Source organism: Nerophis ophidion, linkage group LG10, assembly GCF_033978795.1.
Source record: "Nerophis ophidion isolate RoL-2023_Sa linkage group LG10, RoL_Noph_v1.0, whole genome shotgun sequence".
Classification (NCBI taxonomy): domain Eukaryota; kingdom Metazoa; phylum Chordata; class Actinopteri; order Syngnathiformes; family Syngnathidae; genus Nerophis; species Nerophis ophidion.
In genome coordinates, this window is record NC_084620.1 from 73,187,738 (window position 1) to 73,205,427 (window position 17,690).

A 17,690-nucleotide genomic window follows, 5' to 3' on the forward strand; every position below is an offset into this window, starting at 1 on the left:
TCCCTGCATTTGGCCCATCACCCTTGATCACACCCTGGGAGGTGAGGGGAGCAGTGAGCAGCAGCGGTGGCCACGCCCGGGAATAACTTTTATGGTGATTAAACCCCGATTACAACCCTTGATGCTGAGTGCAAGGCAGAGAAGTAATGGGTCCCATTTTTATAGTATTTGGTATGACTGGGTTGGGGTTTGAACTCACAACCTACCGATCTCAGGGAGGGTGCACCGACATGAAGGAAATAGCAGGTCAGAATAGCTTTGACACACATATATAACTTGTCAAACCTGCCAGCTAGCAGGCTAGGTTTACAGCGTCAGTCACCATGGTAACTGACTCTGACTTTGTCTTACCTCTCTTATTTTTGGAGGTAAAACTCTCGAGCTTTACATACTCAGGACTTTGCACTTAACCTGCTCTCTGGAATATTCCCCCGGTGACTGTGTGAGTTTTGTGTAAACATGTTGATACACATTGTTACAAACATCAACCTGTCATAAATATTGTGTGTCTGACAATGTCTCCTTCTTATCAACAATGTAAAACCATCAGTGCATCATCCTCACATAACAATTCATCTTCCTGTAGACAATCTATTGAAGAATAGTGTGAATAATGAAATATAAAGTTATTAAAGATGTGAGAGTAAGAAGTAAACAAACCTGTTCTGTGCAACACAACTTGATGTTTTTCATGTTGTCGCTCCTTCTCCTCTTTTGTTGGACAAAGTTCCTCCTCGTACTCTGCTATGGTTCTTTGGCACATTTTCACACAATCACAACACTTTACACTCACACTTGATCTCTACTTAGTGATGTGTTTTGATCACTTCCGCCTCTCTTTGTTAGCAGCTAACAAGCTAAGCTAACTAGCTAGCTAAGCTAGCTCGAGAAGCATCAAAGTGCGCTCAGACTAATATAACCGGATGCAAACAGTTATTAACGATGTTTACTCTATTTACTAGAGTGTAATAAAGGACATATATGTGTACATGGAGACACAGATTAAGAACACTGAACTGTGACGACTGCAATAACGTCTTCACCGTCAGACGCCATCTTGCTTTATCCTCGCCGTGTTTGGTTCGCGCGCAGTGTTGTCAGATCTCGCGAGAGAAACAAGTAACCAGCTCTTTTGCAAATCTCGCGAGAGGAATAAGTACAACCAGTTTCCCACAACGGTAAAACTATTTTATTATATACTATTTACTTATTGTGAAAATAAAAGTAAACCTGTCAATTTCAAAATTTCTAAACAAGGACATACAACTTATTTTCGTAAAAATATTCAAATATTTAACAATGTATTGGAATTTAATTTTCCCAGTAGACATAACAGTTTGACAGCATTCTCGAATGGAACATTCTGGAGAACCATCCTGGATAATTTTGGATAGAAGTGAATTACAAAGGTAAACTTTTGAATGATTTAACTTCATTTGTGATGATTTATCTCTTATGCTCAGTCCATTTTTTCCCAAATTTAATTTGAGGGAAGTTGTCACCACCTGCTGCCACCTTGTGGTTTGTATTGTCAGTTTTCCTCTTTTAGTGCAGTTGATCTTGTTCTTACATTTCTCCTTCCTCCTAGAGTTCCTGTGTTGCCTTTGTGGGCGGAGTTGTGGGACGTGCACAGCTGCCTCCGATTGACCCTGGTGCTACTTAAGCAGCACCTTGACAGCTGGATAGCACTCGGTGAATCCACTCCATGCCAGTTGATTCTATGCTTTGAGTATTTTGCTACCTTGGCCATTCCCAGTGCCATCCATCTTGGTGTTGTTTTGTATTGTGCACGTCTTGTAACTCCAAACCAAGTTTAGTTCATTTTTGTATATATGTATCTTTTATTTTGTCCACAATACACATTTTGTCTTCTCTCTTTCGCACCGTCGCTTTTTGTTTCCTCCTGTTTGGATTGTTTTTGTGAGTAGATTTCCGCAGTAAAAAATGTGTTTTACTCAGCGTCCTGCACATCCTTGGGTTCCTCTTTACTGTGTTGAACAGCACTCTGACAGAAGGAGTTTCTCCAAAACACAACACCCTTTGGCGGACAAGTATGTGATTAAATGCTATACATAAAAAATGAAAGGGACAAGTGGTAGAAACAATGGATGGATTGACTTTTATTGACTTTTCCCTAACAATCCAAACTTCCCCATGTTTTCTGAAATTGATAATGTTTGAGGGATTCTAAAAAAGGGGGAACAAAATCATAAACAACTTTTTTTTTAAATTGTCATGTGTAGTTTTTAAAAAAAATAAGAAATGTAGATTATTAAAAACAAAACTATCCTTCATAACCTTCCACATATAATGTTGCCATTTTCTCTAATCTACATATTGCATAAAGGGGACATACATATAAAACAATATTCATATTACAAAAGAGAGTAATAAAGATAATTAAAAGAATGGATTATTGAGAGCCAACAAATGATTCATGAAGTCACACATTTTAAAAGTAAATGATCTTGTATAAAAGACAACTGTTTAAATGATGTATAAAGTAAATAATAATATGCTTCCAGAAGTGGTCCAGAAGGTGTTTCAAGTGTGAACCACTAAATTTGAATTAAGAGGGATTTATGTGTATTCAAAAGCAAAGGTATGAACACATGTAAAACAAATATGTACATCATTTAAAGGAGTTACTCTACAACATCATTAAAAATCAAACATGATTTCTGAATATCTCTATACACATAAAAAGTATTCGTAACATGTTTTGTCCTGTTTCTTCTCATCTTTACAGTCAAAGTGTTGTGTTCATTTTTAAATAAAAGTACACAATGTTGTATATTAAAACATGTACTTGACTGAAAAAAGCAATAATCTGAAATATCTAATCTATAAATGTTAGAATCTATGTGCTGATGTTGTTACAAAGTCGAAGTTAAGATTTGACAGTTTATTTCAAATCCTGCAGTTTCTTTTGCTGCTGCTGTTCTCACCAGCACACTTGTGTTTCTTACACTGCTACTTAGAAGACAATCTTTCACCACACACACTGCAACTCAACACTTTCTCTCCTGGGTGTCTTCTCATGAGTCTTTTCAAAATACGGACTTTGTATACAACTTTTACAACACACTGAACATGTTTAAGGTTTCTCTGCAGTGTGTCTTGTCATGTGTGCTTTGAAATGGTGCATTTGAGTAAAATCTTTACTGCAGACTGAACATGAAAAAGGTTTTTCTCCAGTGTGTATTCTCATGTGTCTTTTCAAATGCATACTTTGTATAAAACTTCTACAACATACTGAACAAGTATAAGGTTTTTCACCAGTGTGTGTACTCATGTGTATTTTCAAGTAGTTCTTTCGAGCAAAATATTTACCGCAGATTGAACATGAAAAAGGTTGTTCTCCAGTGTGTATTCTCATGTGTTTTTTGAAATGGTCCCTTCGAGTAAAATCTTTACCGCAGATTGAACATGAAAAAGGTTTTTATCCAGTGTGTGATCTCATGTGTACTTTTAACCTTTGATTTATTACAAAACTTTTGCCACATTCTGAGCAGGAAAAAGGTTTTTCACCAGTATGTATTCTCATGTGTGTTTTCAAATTGTGCCAATGCGTAAAATCTTTACTGCAGATTGAACATGAAAAAGGTTTTTCTCCAGTGTGTGTTCTCATGTGTCTTTTCAAATTTTGTCTTTTAGTAAAATCTTTACTACAGATAAAACATGAAAAGGTTTTTCTCCAGTGTGTGTTCTCATGTGTCTTTTCAGAAGACTATAGTATTTAAAGGTTTTGTGACAGAGAGAACATGTGAAGTGAGTGTTGTCAGTGTGACATGTCTTATCATCTTTAGAGTCTTCATCATCAGTGTCAGGAGAGTGTGACGTTGTGTCCTCACTATCTGATAGTGGAGCTAAGAGCTTGTCTGCTTGTGATCCTCCACAGTGGTCTCCATCAGCTTCTGTTGTCATGTGTTGTGTTGAGCTGCTGCTTGGAGGCTCCCCCCCTCCCCTCTCCTCACTTTCACCTTTCACCTCATCATCTTCACTCTTCACAGGGACACCAGTCACTGGGAACTCCTCCAACCATTTAGGCTGACTGATGCTGTGTTCCTCCTCTTCCTCCTTAATGTGAGGGCTCAGTGGATCCACCACTTCCTTTTTAAAATGGGGTGTCAGTGGGTCCTCCTCTTCCTTTTTAAAATGGAGTATCAGTGGGTATTCCTCTTCCTTCTTAATGTGGGAGGGCTGTGGCTCCTCCGTTCGCATCCTGAAGCTCCACTTCTGTTGCTCAGGGTGAAGATGTTCTTCACAGACATCTGCAAGACAAACACAGCATATCTGCTCAGTCACACAACGCATTCAGTACTTTGACATGCACTTAGGAAAAACAAGTTATTGTAAGAACTGTCTTGAAATCTCAGTGACGCACAAACACGCTGCTCTTAACAACATTATTCGCAGGAAAAGAAAAACAAACCAGGACAACAGGACTTTTTACTATGGATGAACGATATAGTTTAAATTAGATTTTGCGATTAAATTATTTCATGTAGAATTACTAATAGAACTATCTTAAAACAGGCTACACAGGCTCCTAATTTAGTTGCTGAAATATGCATTAAAATAATACATCATTTCCAGTATTTTTTTTCCTCGAATAAAGTAACCAGATATTAACAGTAAATAAACAAGTACATTAATAAAAATTGTTCGATAAAATAATACAATTAGAAATGACACAATATGTTACTGCATATGTCAGCTGCCAAATTAGGAGCTTTTGTAACCCGCTTTGAAACTATTCTATTATCAATCATATAACAAATTATATATTGTGACATATATTGTAATTAGGATATAGATTTGAGGTCATATCGCCCATACCAAACATTGGTTTGCCGAGTCATTTTGTTTGGCCCACCAAATATGTTTATTTTTTATATTCTTCAGATGTGTGTGTATGTTTAAAATGTTGTACTCCTGTTCTACATCATGTGGAAGTGTCATGTCATGGGGATGGTGTGCTTTTAACTAAGGGTGTGACGATGAACATGATTCTTACACATATGTGTACTTCATGTGTATATGAATGTACTTTCCCTTGTGTGCTTAGTTTGACTGTAACTTCATAGTGGATAATATCTATAAACAACCTCAATTGTTTTACATCTTTAATTTGAAGGACTGTTTACTTATCTGACAAATTCAAAGGAAACTGCACTTTTTTAAAATGTTGCCTATCATTCACAATCCTTATGTAAGACATATGTTTTAAACTTTTGTAAATGTAATTATTAAATAAACGTGAGCAAAAATCAGCTAACATTGGAGTCAATGGGAGCTCCTCTATTTGACCCACAAAGTCCTCCAAAAAAATTGCCAACAATACACCATTTACATTTTGTGACCTGAATATTAACCAAGTATTAGTGATATTGTTATTATAAGCGCTAACGCTAAGGACCTACTTTTAGCGGCGCATTGATCACAGAAGTAACTAGCTTATGCTGCTATATTGACATACTGAGCTGCTTCCTCACCTCTAAGATGGTGAAAGCTAATTCTAGAATATAAATCATGCTTCTCACTTATGTAGTAGAAGGTTGTGGACATAAACTGAGAACTTGGTCAACTCTGACATCCAACTTAGACCTGGAGATGGCTAGAAAGATTAAGTAATATGCTCTTTTGCACCCACCCTTTTTAACCGTTTGCGATGATTAATTCTTCATCTAAACGGGAAGATATGAACATCCCATCAGTCGGCATCCCAGTGAAAGCAGACATTGTATGTGTGGAGAGACACAGCCGACGGGCCGACAATGGGCGGAAAGCAGCAGCGCGGGCCCACCTGGAGGCCAGGAGGCGGGGCATGCGGCGGCGAGGAGAAGCATGACACACGCGAAGCGACACTGCAGCGGCAATCTGAGCCAGGTGCGTATATTACACACCTGCTTACAATTTGTCTATCTGCTGCTAGAGTACAAAAAGGGCGAGGGAGGAACGAGCGGGAGAGCAGCACGGAGGAGGAAACAACGGCCAGCAGACGAAGAGCGCAACGACCCACACCGAGAGAGCGATGACGCACCCCCGCAGTGGACGCAAGCCCCGGACGCTGTTTAATATAGATTAGAATAGGCCGTGCAACTAATCATATGTCCTGAGTTCCAGTTGAAAGTGGGTGCAAGTTCATGCCCACGCACACACACTCTTATCGCCCACATTCTTCACACTGTTTACGTGGCTTCTTGGCCGAGGTCTGAAGGACAACACCAGATATGAAGTCAGAGTCCAGGGAGAAAAAAAGCACCAGTCAATATCGCACAGAAGGAACCTTCCTGGTGTTACCTGACGGCACGACCACCGAGCTGCGACACCACTACAAAGGCTCCTCTGTGCTCGTGCTCGTACCACCTGGCTTGGTAGCCTCGTACCCGCCTACCAAGCCAAAGACTTAGGTCCAATAGGGACGGCGTGGCGCAGTGGGAGAGTGGCTGTGCGCAACCCGAGGGTCACTGGTTCAAATCCCACCTAGAACCAACCTCGTCAAGACCGTTGTGTCCTGAGCAAGACACTTCACCCTTGCTCCTGATGGGTGCTGGTTGGCGCCTTGCATGGCAGCTCCCTCCATCAGTGTGTGAATGTGTGTGTGAATGGGTAAATGTGGAAGTAGTGTCAAAGCGCTTTGAGTACCTTGAAGGTAGAAAAGCGCTATACAAGTACAACCCATTTAATGATGAAACAGGGCGTAACTGCTGCTGATTGGACCGACACGCAAATACCACATTTTCCCCGTTGTCAATTAACATAGTTATGGGCTGCACTTTGGACACACCTGCTGTAAGCTACAAGGAGCGAGCAGCTACACAACAGCTAAGCTAAAACAGCACTTTTAAGCATATCAAATAATTATAGTTGCTTAATACGTACACAAAGTCTCCAAAACAAAAGTCTGATAGCAAGTATCCAGTAACAAACAAGTCTGCGTTAGCCAACATTCTTTGCCATGAGCTTGACTTCATGAATTATTGTGGCCACCAGGTGTTGGGAAAGATCAAATAAAACAATTGCAAAAGCATCCGTCATAAGGTTAGTGTTTTTTATATATTTGTGTCAATATGTAGAAGCATCCTCAGCCTTCCCGGGAAGGTCCATTCAGGTGTACTGGAGAGGAGTTTATGCCGCATAGTCGAACCTCAGATTTAGGAGGAACAGTGTGGTTTTCATCCTGGCCGTGGAACTGTGGACCAGCTCTATACTCTGGGCAGGGTTCTTGAGGGTGCATGGGAGGTTGCCCAACCAGTCTACATGTGCTTTGTGGGCTTGGAGAAGGCATTCAACCGTGTCCCTCGGGAAGTCCTGTGGGGAGTGCTCAGGGAGTATGGGATATCGGACTGTCTGATTGTGGCGGTCCGCTCCCTGTACGATCAGTGTCAGAACTTGGTCCGCATTGCCGGCAGTAAGTCGGACACTTTTCCAGTGAGGGTTGGACTCCGCCAAAGCGCCGATTCTGTTCATAACTTTTATGGACAGAATTTCTAGGCGCAGTCAAGGCGTTGAGGGGATCCGGTTTGGTGGCTGCAGGATTAAGTCTCTTCATCTGGCTAAGAACTTTAGCTCTAACTGGATCGGTTTGCAACAGAGTGTGAAGCGACTGGGATGAGAATCAGCACCTCCAAATCCGAGTTCAAGGTTCTCGTACAGAAAAGGGTGGGGTGTCATCTCTGGGTTGGGGAAGAGACCCTGCCCCAAGTGGAGGAGTTCAAGTACCTTGGAGTCTTGTTCACAAGCGAGGGAAGAGTGGATGGTGAGATCGACAGGCGGATCGGTGCGGCGTCTTCAGTAATGCGGACGTTGTACCGATCCGTTGTGGTGAAGAAGGAGCTGAGCCGGAAGGCAAAGCTCTCAATTTACCGGTCGATCTACGTTCCCATCCTCACCTATGGTCATGAGCTTTGGGTCATGACCGAAAGGATAAGATCACTAGTACAAGTGACCGAAGCGGTCTGTTTATTTCAAGTGTTAGTTTTCCCTTATTAGCTCTTGTGTTATTTATTTGACCCTATATTTGTTCCCCCCTACCGCACCTTTAGTCTTTGATCTAGTTATACGCAAATATAATGACAATCAAGTCTATTCTATTCTATTTTAAATGAGTTTCCTCTGCCGTGTGGTGGGGCTCTCCCTTAGAGATAGGGTGAGAAGCTCTGCCATCCGGGAGGAACTCAACGTAAAGCCGCTGCTCCTTCACATCGAGAACAGCCAGATAAGGTGGTCCGGGCATCTGGTCAGGATGCCACCCGAACGCCTCCCTAGGGAGGTGTTTAGGGCACATCCGACCGGTAGGAGGCCCCGGGGAAGACCCAGGAAACGTTGGGAAGACTATGTCTCCCAGCTGGCCTGGGAACGCCTTGGGATCCCCCGGTAAGAGCTGGACGAAGCGACTGGGGAGAGGAAAGTCTGGGCTTCCCTGCTTAGGCTGCTGCCCCCGCGACCCGACCTCAGATAAGCAGAAGAAGAGGGATGGAAGGCTGGATGTGTAACACAACTTGATGTTTCTTGAAAACAGCGTCCAGTAGTTGATGTTGTTGCTCCTTCTCCTCTTTTGTTGGACAAAGTTCCTCCTTGTACTCTGCTGTAGTTTTTTTGTTTTTTTTCTAACATCACAAATATTTCTTCAACGGCAGCAGTTAGTCGCTGATTCAGCAACACTCACATCATTTGTAATGTAGACATGTTCACACAATAAAAACACTTTACACTTACATTGGATCTCTGCTTTGATGTGTCGATCACTTCCGCCTCTCTTTGTTAGCAGCTAACAAGCTAAGCTAACCAGCAGGCTAGGCTAGCACGTCAAAGTGCACTCAGACTAATGTATCCGCATACAAACAATTAATAACGACGTTTACTCTGTTAAACGACACACCTGTGCACATGTACGTTGTAATTAAGACCTAGTAACCATAATAACCAAAACAACGTATTCTCCGCCAGACGCCATCTTGTTTTGTTCTACCTCCTGTGTGACGTCATCGAGGTGTTCTCAACCGCGGAACAAATGTTGGCCAAACACGTGTTTCACTGGGACAATAGTGAGTGGTGCACACTTCCTTCAAACACGTGTTTCACTGGGACAATAGTGAGTGGTGCACACTTCCTTCAAACACGTGTTTCACTGGGACAATAGTGAGTGGTGCACACTTCCTTCAAACACGTGTTTCACTGGGACAATAGTGAGTGGTGCACACTTCCTTCAAACACGTGTTTCACTGGGACAATAGTGAGTGGTGCACACTTCCTTCAAACACGTGTTTCACTGGGACAATAGTGAGTGGTGCACACTTCCTTCAAACACGTGTTTCACTGGGACAATAGTGAGTGGTGCACACTTCCTTCAAACACGTGTTTCACTGGGACAATAGTGAGTGGCGCACACTTCCTTCAAACACGTGTTTCACTGGGACACTAGTGAGTGGTGCACACTTCCTTCAAACACGTGTTTCACCGGGACAATAGTGAGTGGTGCACACTTCCTTCAAACACGTGTTTCACTGGGACAATAGTGAGTGTTGCACACTTCCTTCAAACACGTGTTTCACTGGGACAATAGTGAGTGGTGCACACTTCCTTCAAACACGTGTTTCACTGGGACAATAGTGAGTGGTGCACACTTCCTTCAAACACGTGTTTCACTGGGACAATAGTAGGTGGTGCACACTTCCTTCAAACACGTGTTTCACTGGGACAATAGTGAGTGGTGCACACTTCCTTCAAACACGTGTTTCACTGGGACAATAGTGAGTGGTGCACACTTCCTTCAAACACGTGTTTCACTGGGACAATAGTGAGTGGTGCACACTTCCTTCAAACACGTGTTTCACTGGGACAATAGTGAGTGGTGCACACTTCCTTCAAACACGTGTTTCACCGGGACAATAGTGAGTGGTGCACACTTCCTTCAAACACGTGTTTCACTGGGACAATAGTGAGTGGTGCACACTTCCTTCAAACACGTGTTTCACTGGGACAATAGTGAGTGGTGCACACTTCCTTTGCCCGGCCACAGAAGACAAAAAAGAGTTGCTAGCACGTCAAAGTGCACTCAGTGTGTGTTCTCATGCTGGTGTAACAATAGGAAGAATATATTCCACTCCTCTCTTGTACACGCGGCTTATGAGGTAATATACATGATATATTTTCATATTATTTATCTTATTTACCTCATATGTTGTTCGAAGCTAACGTGCTAGCGTTAGCCCGCTAGCAGGCCTTTGTAGCAAATGCGAGCGTTTTTTTTTTTGAGGAGTGTATTTTATATGTTCTCTATGAGAATTATATTGACTTATTTAATACTTTAACTGTTTTTTGTTGTATATTACAGTCACGCTTAACATCATTAAATATTTGTTACTAGAAAGAAACGATCGTCTCGTAATTTAAGTCTGGAATAAGTCACATGGTATAATAATAATAATAATACATTTTATTTGGTATAGCGCTTTTCAGTGTACTCAAAGATGCTTTACAGGATGAAAAAATAATATTATTGTTATTGTAATGACAGTGTAATATAATGTACTATTGCAGTGGTCTGCTTTATGTTGGTGTCAACTTTATTAGCAATAAATACAAATGATGTTTGCACGCACTTCTATTACCTTGATAACAACCATCCATCCATTTTTCTACCGCTTGTCCCTATTCGGTGTTGCGGGGGGGGGGGTGTTGGAGCCTATCTCAGCTGCATTGGGTGGACATATCATGGAAATTAAATCAACTGATGTTTGTTATTACGAATACACTATTTGCACAATTGTAAGTGATTAATGCTTATTCAGTCGGACTAAAATAAATATTTAATTAAATAAATGTTAAATATTAAAAATAGCTTTAATATACTGCACACAAAATGAATTTGCATCAATATTTTGTATGTAGTCGAAACATGAGGTACCCAAATATTCTAAATATTTGTTTACATTTATGAATTTGTATATATATATATATATATATATATATATATATATATATATATATGTGTATATATATATATACATATATGTATATATCTATATATATACTCACTGGGACTTGTTCCACGTGCTTCGCTGCACTTCTGTTTGTTTTCTGCTGGGCTAAAAATGTTGCTTTTGCAGAAGGAAAAACAAGGAGAGGATATTGTGCGTAAAAGTAAAGCCAACCGACCACAGCTCTGTAGTCCTGGTCACCGTTGACGTGAGGTGGGACTATTTTGGAGGTGCACGTCAAGGTTGGCTGGTAGGTTGGTAGTGGGAGGAGCCAGTTGGCGTCACTTGATGCTGCAGCACAATGACACTTTTATACGTGCAGACTGACTTCATGCAGTCATGACGGTATTAAAATCCCAGCAGGAGGTTTTCTTTAAGTTGTTACTTTTTAATCAATAATTAATGTAAATGCAGAAAATAGGATCAATGACACAATTCATAATAATCAATAACTGATGATTATTCCATGTGTAGAAGAACATCACCACAGAGTGGAGTCAGTCCACTTGGAAAATATTATATTTGATAGACTAAAAAATATTTGACACATCTGAGCTGAAGTTTGTTTGTGTTGTCTTGCGGACGTCCAACAGATGAACGCTCGTCAAGAAGAACGTCCCCTTCAGCAGCAGGAGGATCCACAGCCCCCCCACATTAAAGAGGAAGAGGAGGAAGTGTGGATGAGTCAGGAGGGAGAGTGTCCTGTAGGGCAGGAGGAGGCTGATGTCAGCAAGTTTCCACTGACTGTTGTCTCTGTGAAGACTGAAGAGCATGAAGACAAACCACCTGAGTCCTCACAGCTTCATCACAGTCCAAGTAAGCACAACATCCACATATCATCTAATACAATGTTTGTGACACATGTTCATCCGGGGGACACATTTATCACTAAAGATGGAGATATACCGTATTTTCCACACTATAAAGCACACCGGATTATAAGGTGCACCTTCAATGATTGGCCTATTTTAAAACTTTGTTCATATATAAAGCACACCGCATTATAAGGTGCATAGAATAGATGGAACAGTAAAGTTAAAGTTAAAGTACCAATGATGATCACACACACTCTTGGTGTGGCGAAATTATTCTCTGCATTTGACTCATCACCCTTGATCACGCCCTGGGAGGTGAGGGGAGCAGTGGGCAGCAGTGGTGCCGCACCCGGAAATAATTTTTGGTGATTTAACCCCTAATTCCAACCCTTGATGCTGAGTGCCAAGCAGGGAGGTAATGAGTCCCATTTTTATATTCTATAGTATGAGTCAGCCGGGGTTTGAACTCACAACCTATCGATCTCAGGGCGGACACTCTAACCACTAGGCCACTGAGTAGAGGCTGGGGTCACGTTATGCATCCTTTACATCAGGGGTGTCAAACGTAAAGCCCGCGGGCCGGATCAGGTCCTCAAACAGGTTTTATCTGGCCCGCGGGATGAGGTGGCTAAGTATGAAAATGAGCCAAAATGTTTGAATGAAAGAAACTGCTGTTCTAAATGTGTCCACTAGATGTCGCAATAGCAATTTTGTGTATTTTTGTAGATGATGCTACATATCTAAAAACACAAAAAGCACACATGATTTTAGTGCACCGGTAGACAAAAATGATCAAAGTACATAAATAGCATCCTGTAATTTGATTTTAATATTTTTTTTTATCTTGATGGATGGAACATTAACACCAACGAGTTGATTGATGAACCTTATCACATAATTTAATCAGAAAGTATAGATAACAACAAATAAAGATAGAATACTATCAACAGCAAAATATAAATGTAAAAAAAAAAAAAATTCAGAATGTGCTTGTTCTATTTTCGAACAAAGAAAACAATCCGAAGTTGTCTTTATTTTTAAGTTATCGTGCCGTGATTTTACCAGTCCGGCCCACTTGGGAGTAGATTTCTCTCCATATGGCCCCCCACCTAAAATGTTTGACACCCCTGCTTTGGAGGGAGCTGCGTTAAAGGGAATGTCAACAAAACAGTCAGATAGGTCAGTCAAACTTTATTAATAGATTACAAACCAGCGTTCTGACAACTCCGTTCACTCCCAAAATGAAAAAACAGCTGTTTTATTATTTTCCCCGATTCAATAAACAGGTAAAAAACAGTCTGATACTGTTACGGTAAATCAAAGGTTAGTGCAATCACAATATAGTAACACTGGAAATAGTGCAAAGCAATAATATATCAATAACTCAACGTTGCTCAAACCCTAATGTCACAAAACACAAAATAAACATGTAAAGCTCACTTTATTAAGTTATTCCTCATCCACTAATCCCTCTAATTCTTCTTCCTCAGTGTTCCAATCAAACAGTTGGGCGTATACAACATCCAACATGTCTCGTCAAAGTCGTCATTAAATGAGTCATTGTCGTTGCAGTTAATGTTAAATTCTCTCGCTGCTGCTCTATTCCCGTCTTCTACTGTGTGACTGATCTCCTTGAGTTTAAACTCTGCGTGGTGGGAGCCATTTTGGAGTCTTTACACCCAGAAACGGCATGCCTCCCGCAGTCATGTATCCCAGCATGCACCGTGCACTTCTTCTTCTACGGGGGAAATTAAGGTTGGCGGCTGTAGAAGAAGAAGAAGCATAGAAGAAGAAGCGCACTTCTTCTTCTACGGGGCAAAATAAGGTCGGCGGCTCGAAAAGAAAAAGAAGCGCACTTCTTCTTCTACGGGGGAAAATGAAGTTGGCAGCTGCTTACCGTAGTTGCGAGACCTCCATCTGTCAGGTTCAAACATTGATGACATCTATTAAACAGGACAAAAAGGCAAAGAATCAAACAGAGACAGAATTCAATTTATACTCGGATCCGAGGAGAGGCATGGCCATTGTACTGCCTGTACAAATCTTGCACCATGCTCTGCCCCAAGATCGTTCTCGTGGTTCTTTATTTGATTTTCACCCCCCTCCTTCCCACAGCTGCTTCCTCATGGAAGTGGGTCATGACCAGCATTGCCTTCGGTTCCCGAACAGATCAAAGAAAATCCCATAAAATAGATTACAGAGAGTCCCATAAAATAGATCAAAGAGGGTTCGTAAAAATACTTAAAAGAGTTTCTCTGGAAGTTGGGCAGATTCTGCCATCTGTCCGCCTGGAAGTCCAGCATTCTTCTTGGAAAGCTCCAGCCTTTTTTCTTCTCGTCAGGAACACAATGTAATACAAGGTTTTATTTGATAATTTACACAGAATTTTTCTGACATTCCCCCCTGTTTATCAAATAAATTCCCCATAATCTTCGTATCCCTAATAACTTCTTCTTGCAATTTTCAGTTATTGTTTAACTTCCCTAGAACCAAGTTATGTTTACACTCAGGATTGAACATCAATTTTTCCCTCATAATTATCAATCAATCAATCAATGTTTACTTATATAGCCCTAAATCACTAGTGTCTCAAAGGGCTGCACAAACCACAACACAAACCACTACGACATCCTCGGTAGGCCCACATAAGGGCAAGGAAAACTCACACCCAGTGGATGTCGGTGACAATGATGACTATGAGAACCTTGGAGAGGACGAAAGCAATGGATGTCGAGCGGGTCTAACATGATACTGTGAAAGTTCAATCCATAATGGATCCAACACGGCCGCGAGAGTCCAGTCCAAAGCGGATCCAACACAGCAGCGAGAGTCCCGTCCACAGCGGAGCCAGCAGGAAACCATCCCAAGCGGAGGCGGATCAGCAGCGCAGAGATGTCCCCAGCCGATACACAGGCAAGCAGTACATGGCCACCGGATCGGACCGGACCCCCTCCACAAGGGAGAGTGGGACATAGGAGAAAAAGAAAAGAAACGGCAGATCAACTGGTCTAAAAATGTAGTCTATTTAAAGACTAGAGTATACAAATGAGTTTTAAGGTGAGACTTAAATGCTTCTACTGAGGTGGCATCTCGAACTGTTACCGGGAGGGCATTCCAGAGTACTGGAGCCCGAAATGAAAACGCTCTATAGCCCGCTGACTTTTTTTGGGCTTTGGGAATCACTAATAAGCCGGAGTCCTTTGAAGGCAGATTTCTTGCCGGGACATATGGTACAATACAATCGGCAAGATAGGATGGAGCTAGACCGTGTAGTATTTTATACGTAAGTAGTAAAACCTTAAAGTCACATCTTAAGTGCACAGGAAGCCAGTGCAGGTGAGCCAGTATATGTATATATGTATGTATATATGTATATAAAGGTATATACAGTATAGGTATATATGTATGTATACATGTATATAAAGGTATATACAGTATAGGTATATATGTATGTATATATGTATATAAAGGTATATACAGTATAGGTATATATGTATGTATATATGTATATAAAGGTATATACAGTATAGGTATATATGTATGTATATATGTATATAAAGGTATATACAGTATAGTCGTAATATAATCAAACTTTCATGTTCTTGTCAAAAGTCTAACAGCCACATTTTGTACTAACTGTAATGTTTTAATGCTAGACATGGGGAGACCCGAAAATAATACGTTACAGTAATCGAGTCGAGACATAACAAACGCATGGATAATGATCTCAGCGTCTTTAGTGGACAGAATGGAGCGAATTTTAGCGATATTACGGAGATGAAAGAAGGCCGTTTTAGTAACGCTTTTAATGTGTGCCTCAAAGGAGAGAGTTGGGTCGAAGATAATACCCAGATTCTTTACCGAGTCGCCATGTTTAATTGTTTGGTTGTCAAATGTTAGAGTTGTATTATTAAATACAGGTCAGTGTCTAGCAGGACCGATAATCAGCATTTCCGTTTTTTTTGGCGTTGAGTTGCAAAAAGTTAGCGGACATCCATTGTTTAATTTCATTAAGACACGCCTCCAGCTGACTACAATCCGGCGTGTTGGTCAGCTTTAGGGGCATGTAGAGTTGGGTGTCATCAGCATAACAGTGAAAGCTAACACCGTATTTGCGTATGATGTCACCTAGCGGCAGCATGTAGATGCTGAAGAGTGCAGGGCCAAGGACCGAACCCTGGGGAACTCCACACGTTACCTTAACGTAGTCCGAGGTCACATTGTTATGGGAGACACACTGCATCCTATCAGTGAGATAAGAGTTAAACCAAGACAGGGCTAAGTCTGACATACCAATTCGTGTTTTGATACGTTCTAATAAAATATTATGATCGACAGTATCGAAAGCAGCGCTAAGATCGAGGAGCAGCAACATAGATGACGCATCAGAATCCATCGTTAGCAATAGATCATTAGTAATTTTTACGAGGGCTGTCTCAGTAGAGTGATTTGCCCTGAAACCGGATTGAAAGATTTCACACAGGTTTTTAGGCGCTAAGTTTTCATTTAGCTGCTCTGCAACAATTTTTTCGAGGATTTTTGAAATAAAGGGAAGGTGAGACACCGGTCGGTCGTTTACCGTGAGGTCAGGTTCGAGGTTAGGTCTTTTAAAGAGAAGATGAATAACCGCTTTTTTGAATGCTAGGGGAACAGTGCCCGAGGAAAGTGATAAGTTTATAATATTTAGCACTGATGGACCTAATAATACAAAGAGCTCCTTGATAATTTTCCCAGGAAGTGGGTCAAGTAAACATGTTGTTTGTTTTATTCCATTTACACGTTGTAACAATTCCTCTAATGTTATTTCATCAAAACGAGAGAAACTATTTTGGAGGGCAGTATCCGCCGTATATACAATCGTGTCAGTGTTAATAGAACCCCGTTGTAGCTGGGACGCATTGTCTTTAATCTCCTTTCTAATGACTTCAATGTTCTTATTAGAGAATAGCATAAAGTTATCTGCTGAGTGGGTGGAGCTACTGGAAGGGGTCCCTTGTTGGGTTAGCGATGCGGCATGGCGTAGTGGGTAGAGCGGACTTGCCAGAATCCTGAGGATTTCAGGTACGCTTCCCACCTATTACCATCCAAATCGCTGCCGTTGTGTCCTTGGGCAGGACACTTCACCCTTGCCCCCGGTGCAGCTCACACTGGTGAATGAATGATGAATGAATGATTGGTGGTGGTCGGAGGGGCTGTGGGCGCAAACTGGCAGCCACGCTTCCGTCAGTATACCCCAGGGCAGCTGTGGCTACTGATGTAGCTTACCACCACCAGGTGCGAATGAATGATGGGTTCCCACTTCTCTGTGAGCGCTTTGAGTATCTAACAATAGAAAAGTGCGGTATAAATCTAATCCATTATTATTATTATTACCGTACTAAACAAACATTTAGGATTGTTTTCATTAAGGTGGATGAGATTTGAGTAATATTTAGCTTTAGCTAAGGTAAGCATGCGTTTATAAGTTATTAAACTATCACTCCATGCTTGATGGTGCACCTCAAGTTTAGTCGTGCGCCATTTGCGTTCCAGCTTTCTACATAATAATTTCTGAGCTCTAGTTTCTTCTGTAAACCACGGGGTAGGCTTTTTTGGAGCCTTTTTTAACTTTAGTGGTACTATGATATCAATGGTTTCACGCAGGGCGTTGTTAAAGTTGTTAGTGAGGTTATCAATAGAGCCCACATACTTTGGGAATGGTGCCATTACCGAGGGCAGTAGGTCAGCAAGAGTTGTCGTTGTGGCCGTATTAATGTTGCGGCTGCTATAGCATTTATTATTATTATTAGTTTGCCGAACATGCGTCTAAATCTCGAACTTTATAAGGTAATGATCTGACAATAGTTTAGTATACGGGAGTATCGTAACTTTGGAAACGGTGATAACC

General features: G+C 41.3%; 2 protein-coding genes across 3 annotated transcripts in view; one reads left to right on the plus strand and one right to left on the minus strand.

The window, feature by feature from the left end:
• LOC133561278 (oocyte zinc finger protein XlCOF8.4-like) overlaps positions 1-1,076 on the minus strand; it is a 47,638-nt gene extending 46,562 nt beyond the window's left edge. For both annotated transcript variants that reach the window (XM_061914639.1, XM_061914640.1), the window contains exon 1: positions 661-1,076. In XM_061914639.1, coding sequence (XP_061770623.1) covers positions 661-763 — 103 coding nt within the window. In that variant the 5' untranslated portion in view covers positions 764-1,076. The remainder of the gene's footprint in view (positions 1-660) is intronic.
• Positions 1,077-11,626: 10,550 nt separating this feature from the next.
• LOC133561270 (gastrula zinc finger protein XlCGF57.1-like) overlaps positions 11,627-17,690 on the plus strand; it is a 41,605-nt gene continuing 35,541 nt past the window's right edge. The window contains exon 1 of the mRNA XM_061914631.1: positions 11,627-11,804. Coding sequence (XP_061770615.1) covers positions 11,760-11,804 — 45 coding nt within the window. The 5' untranslated portion in view covers positions 11,627-11,759. The remainder of the gene's footprint in view (positions 11,805-17,690) is intronic.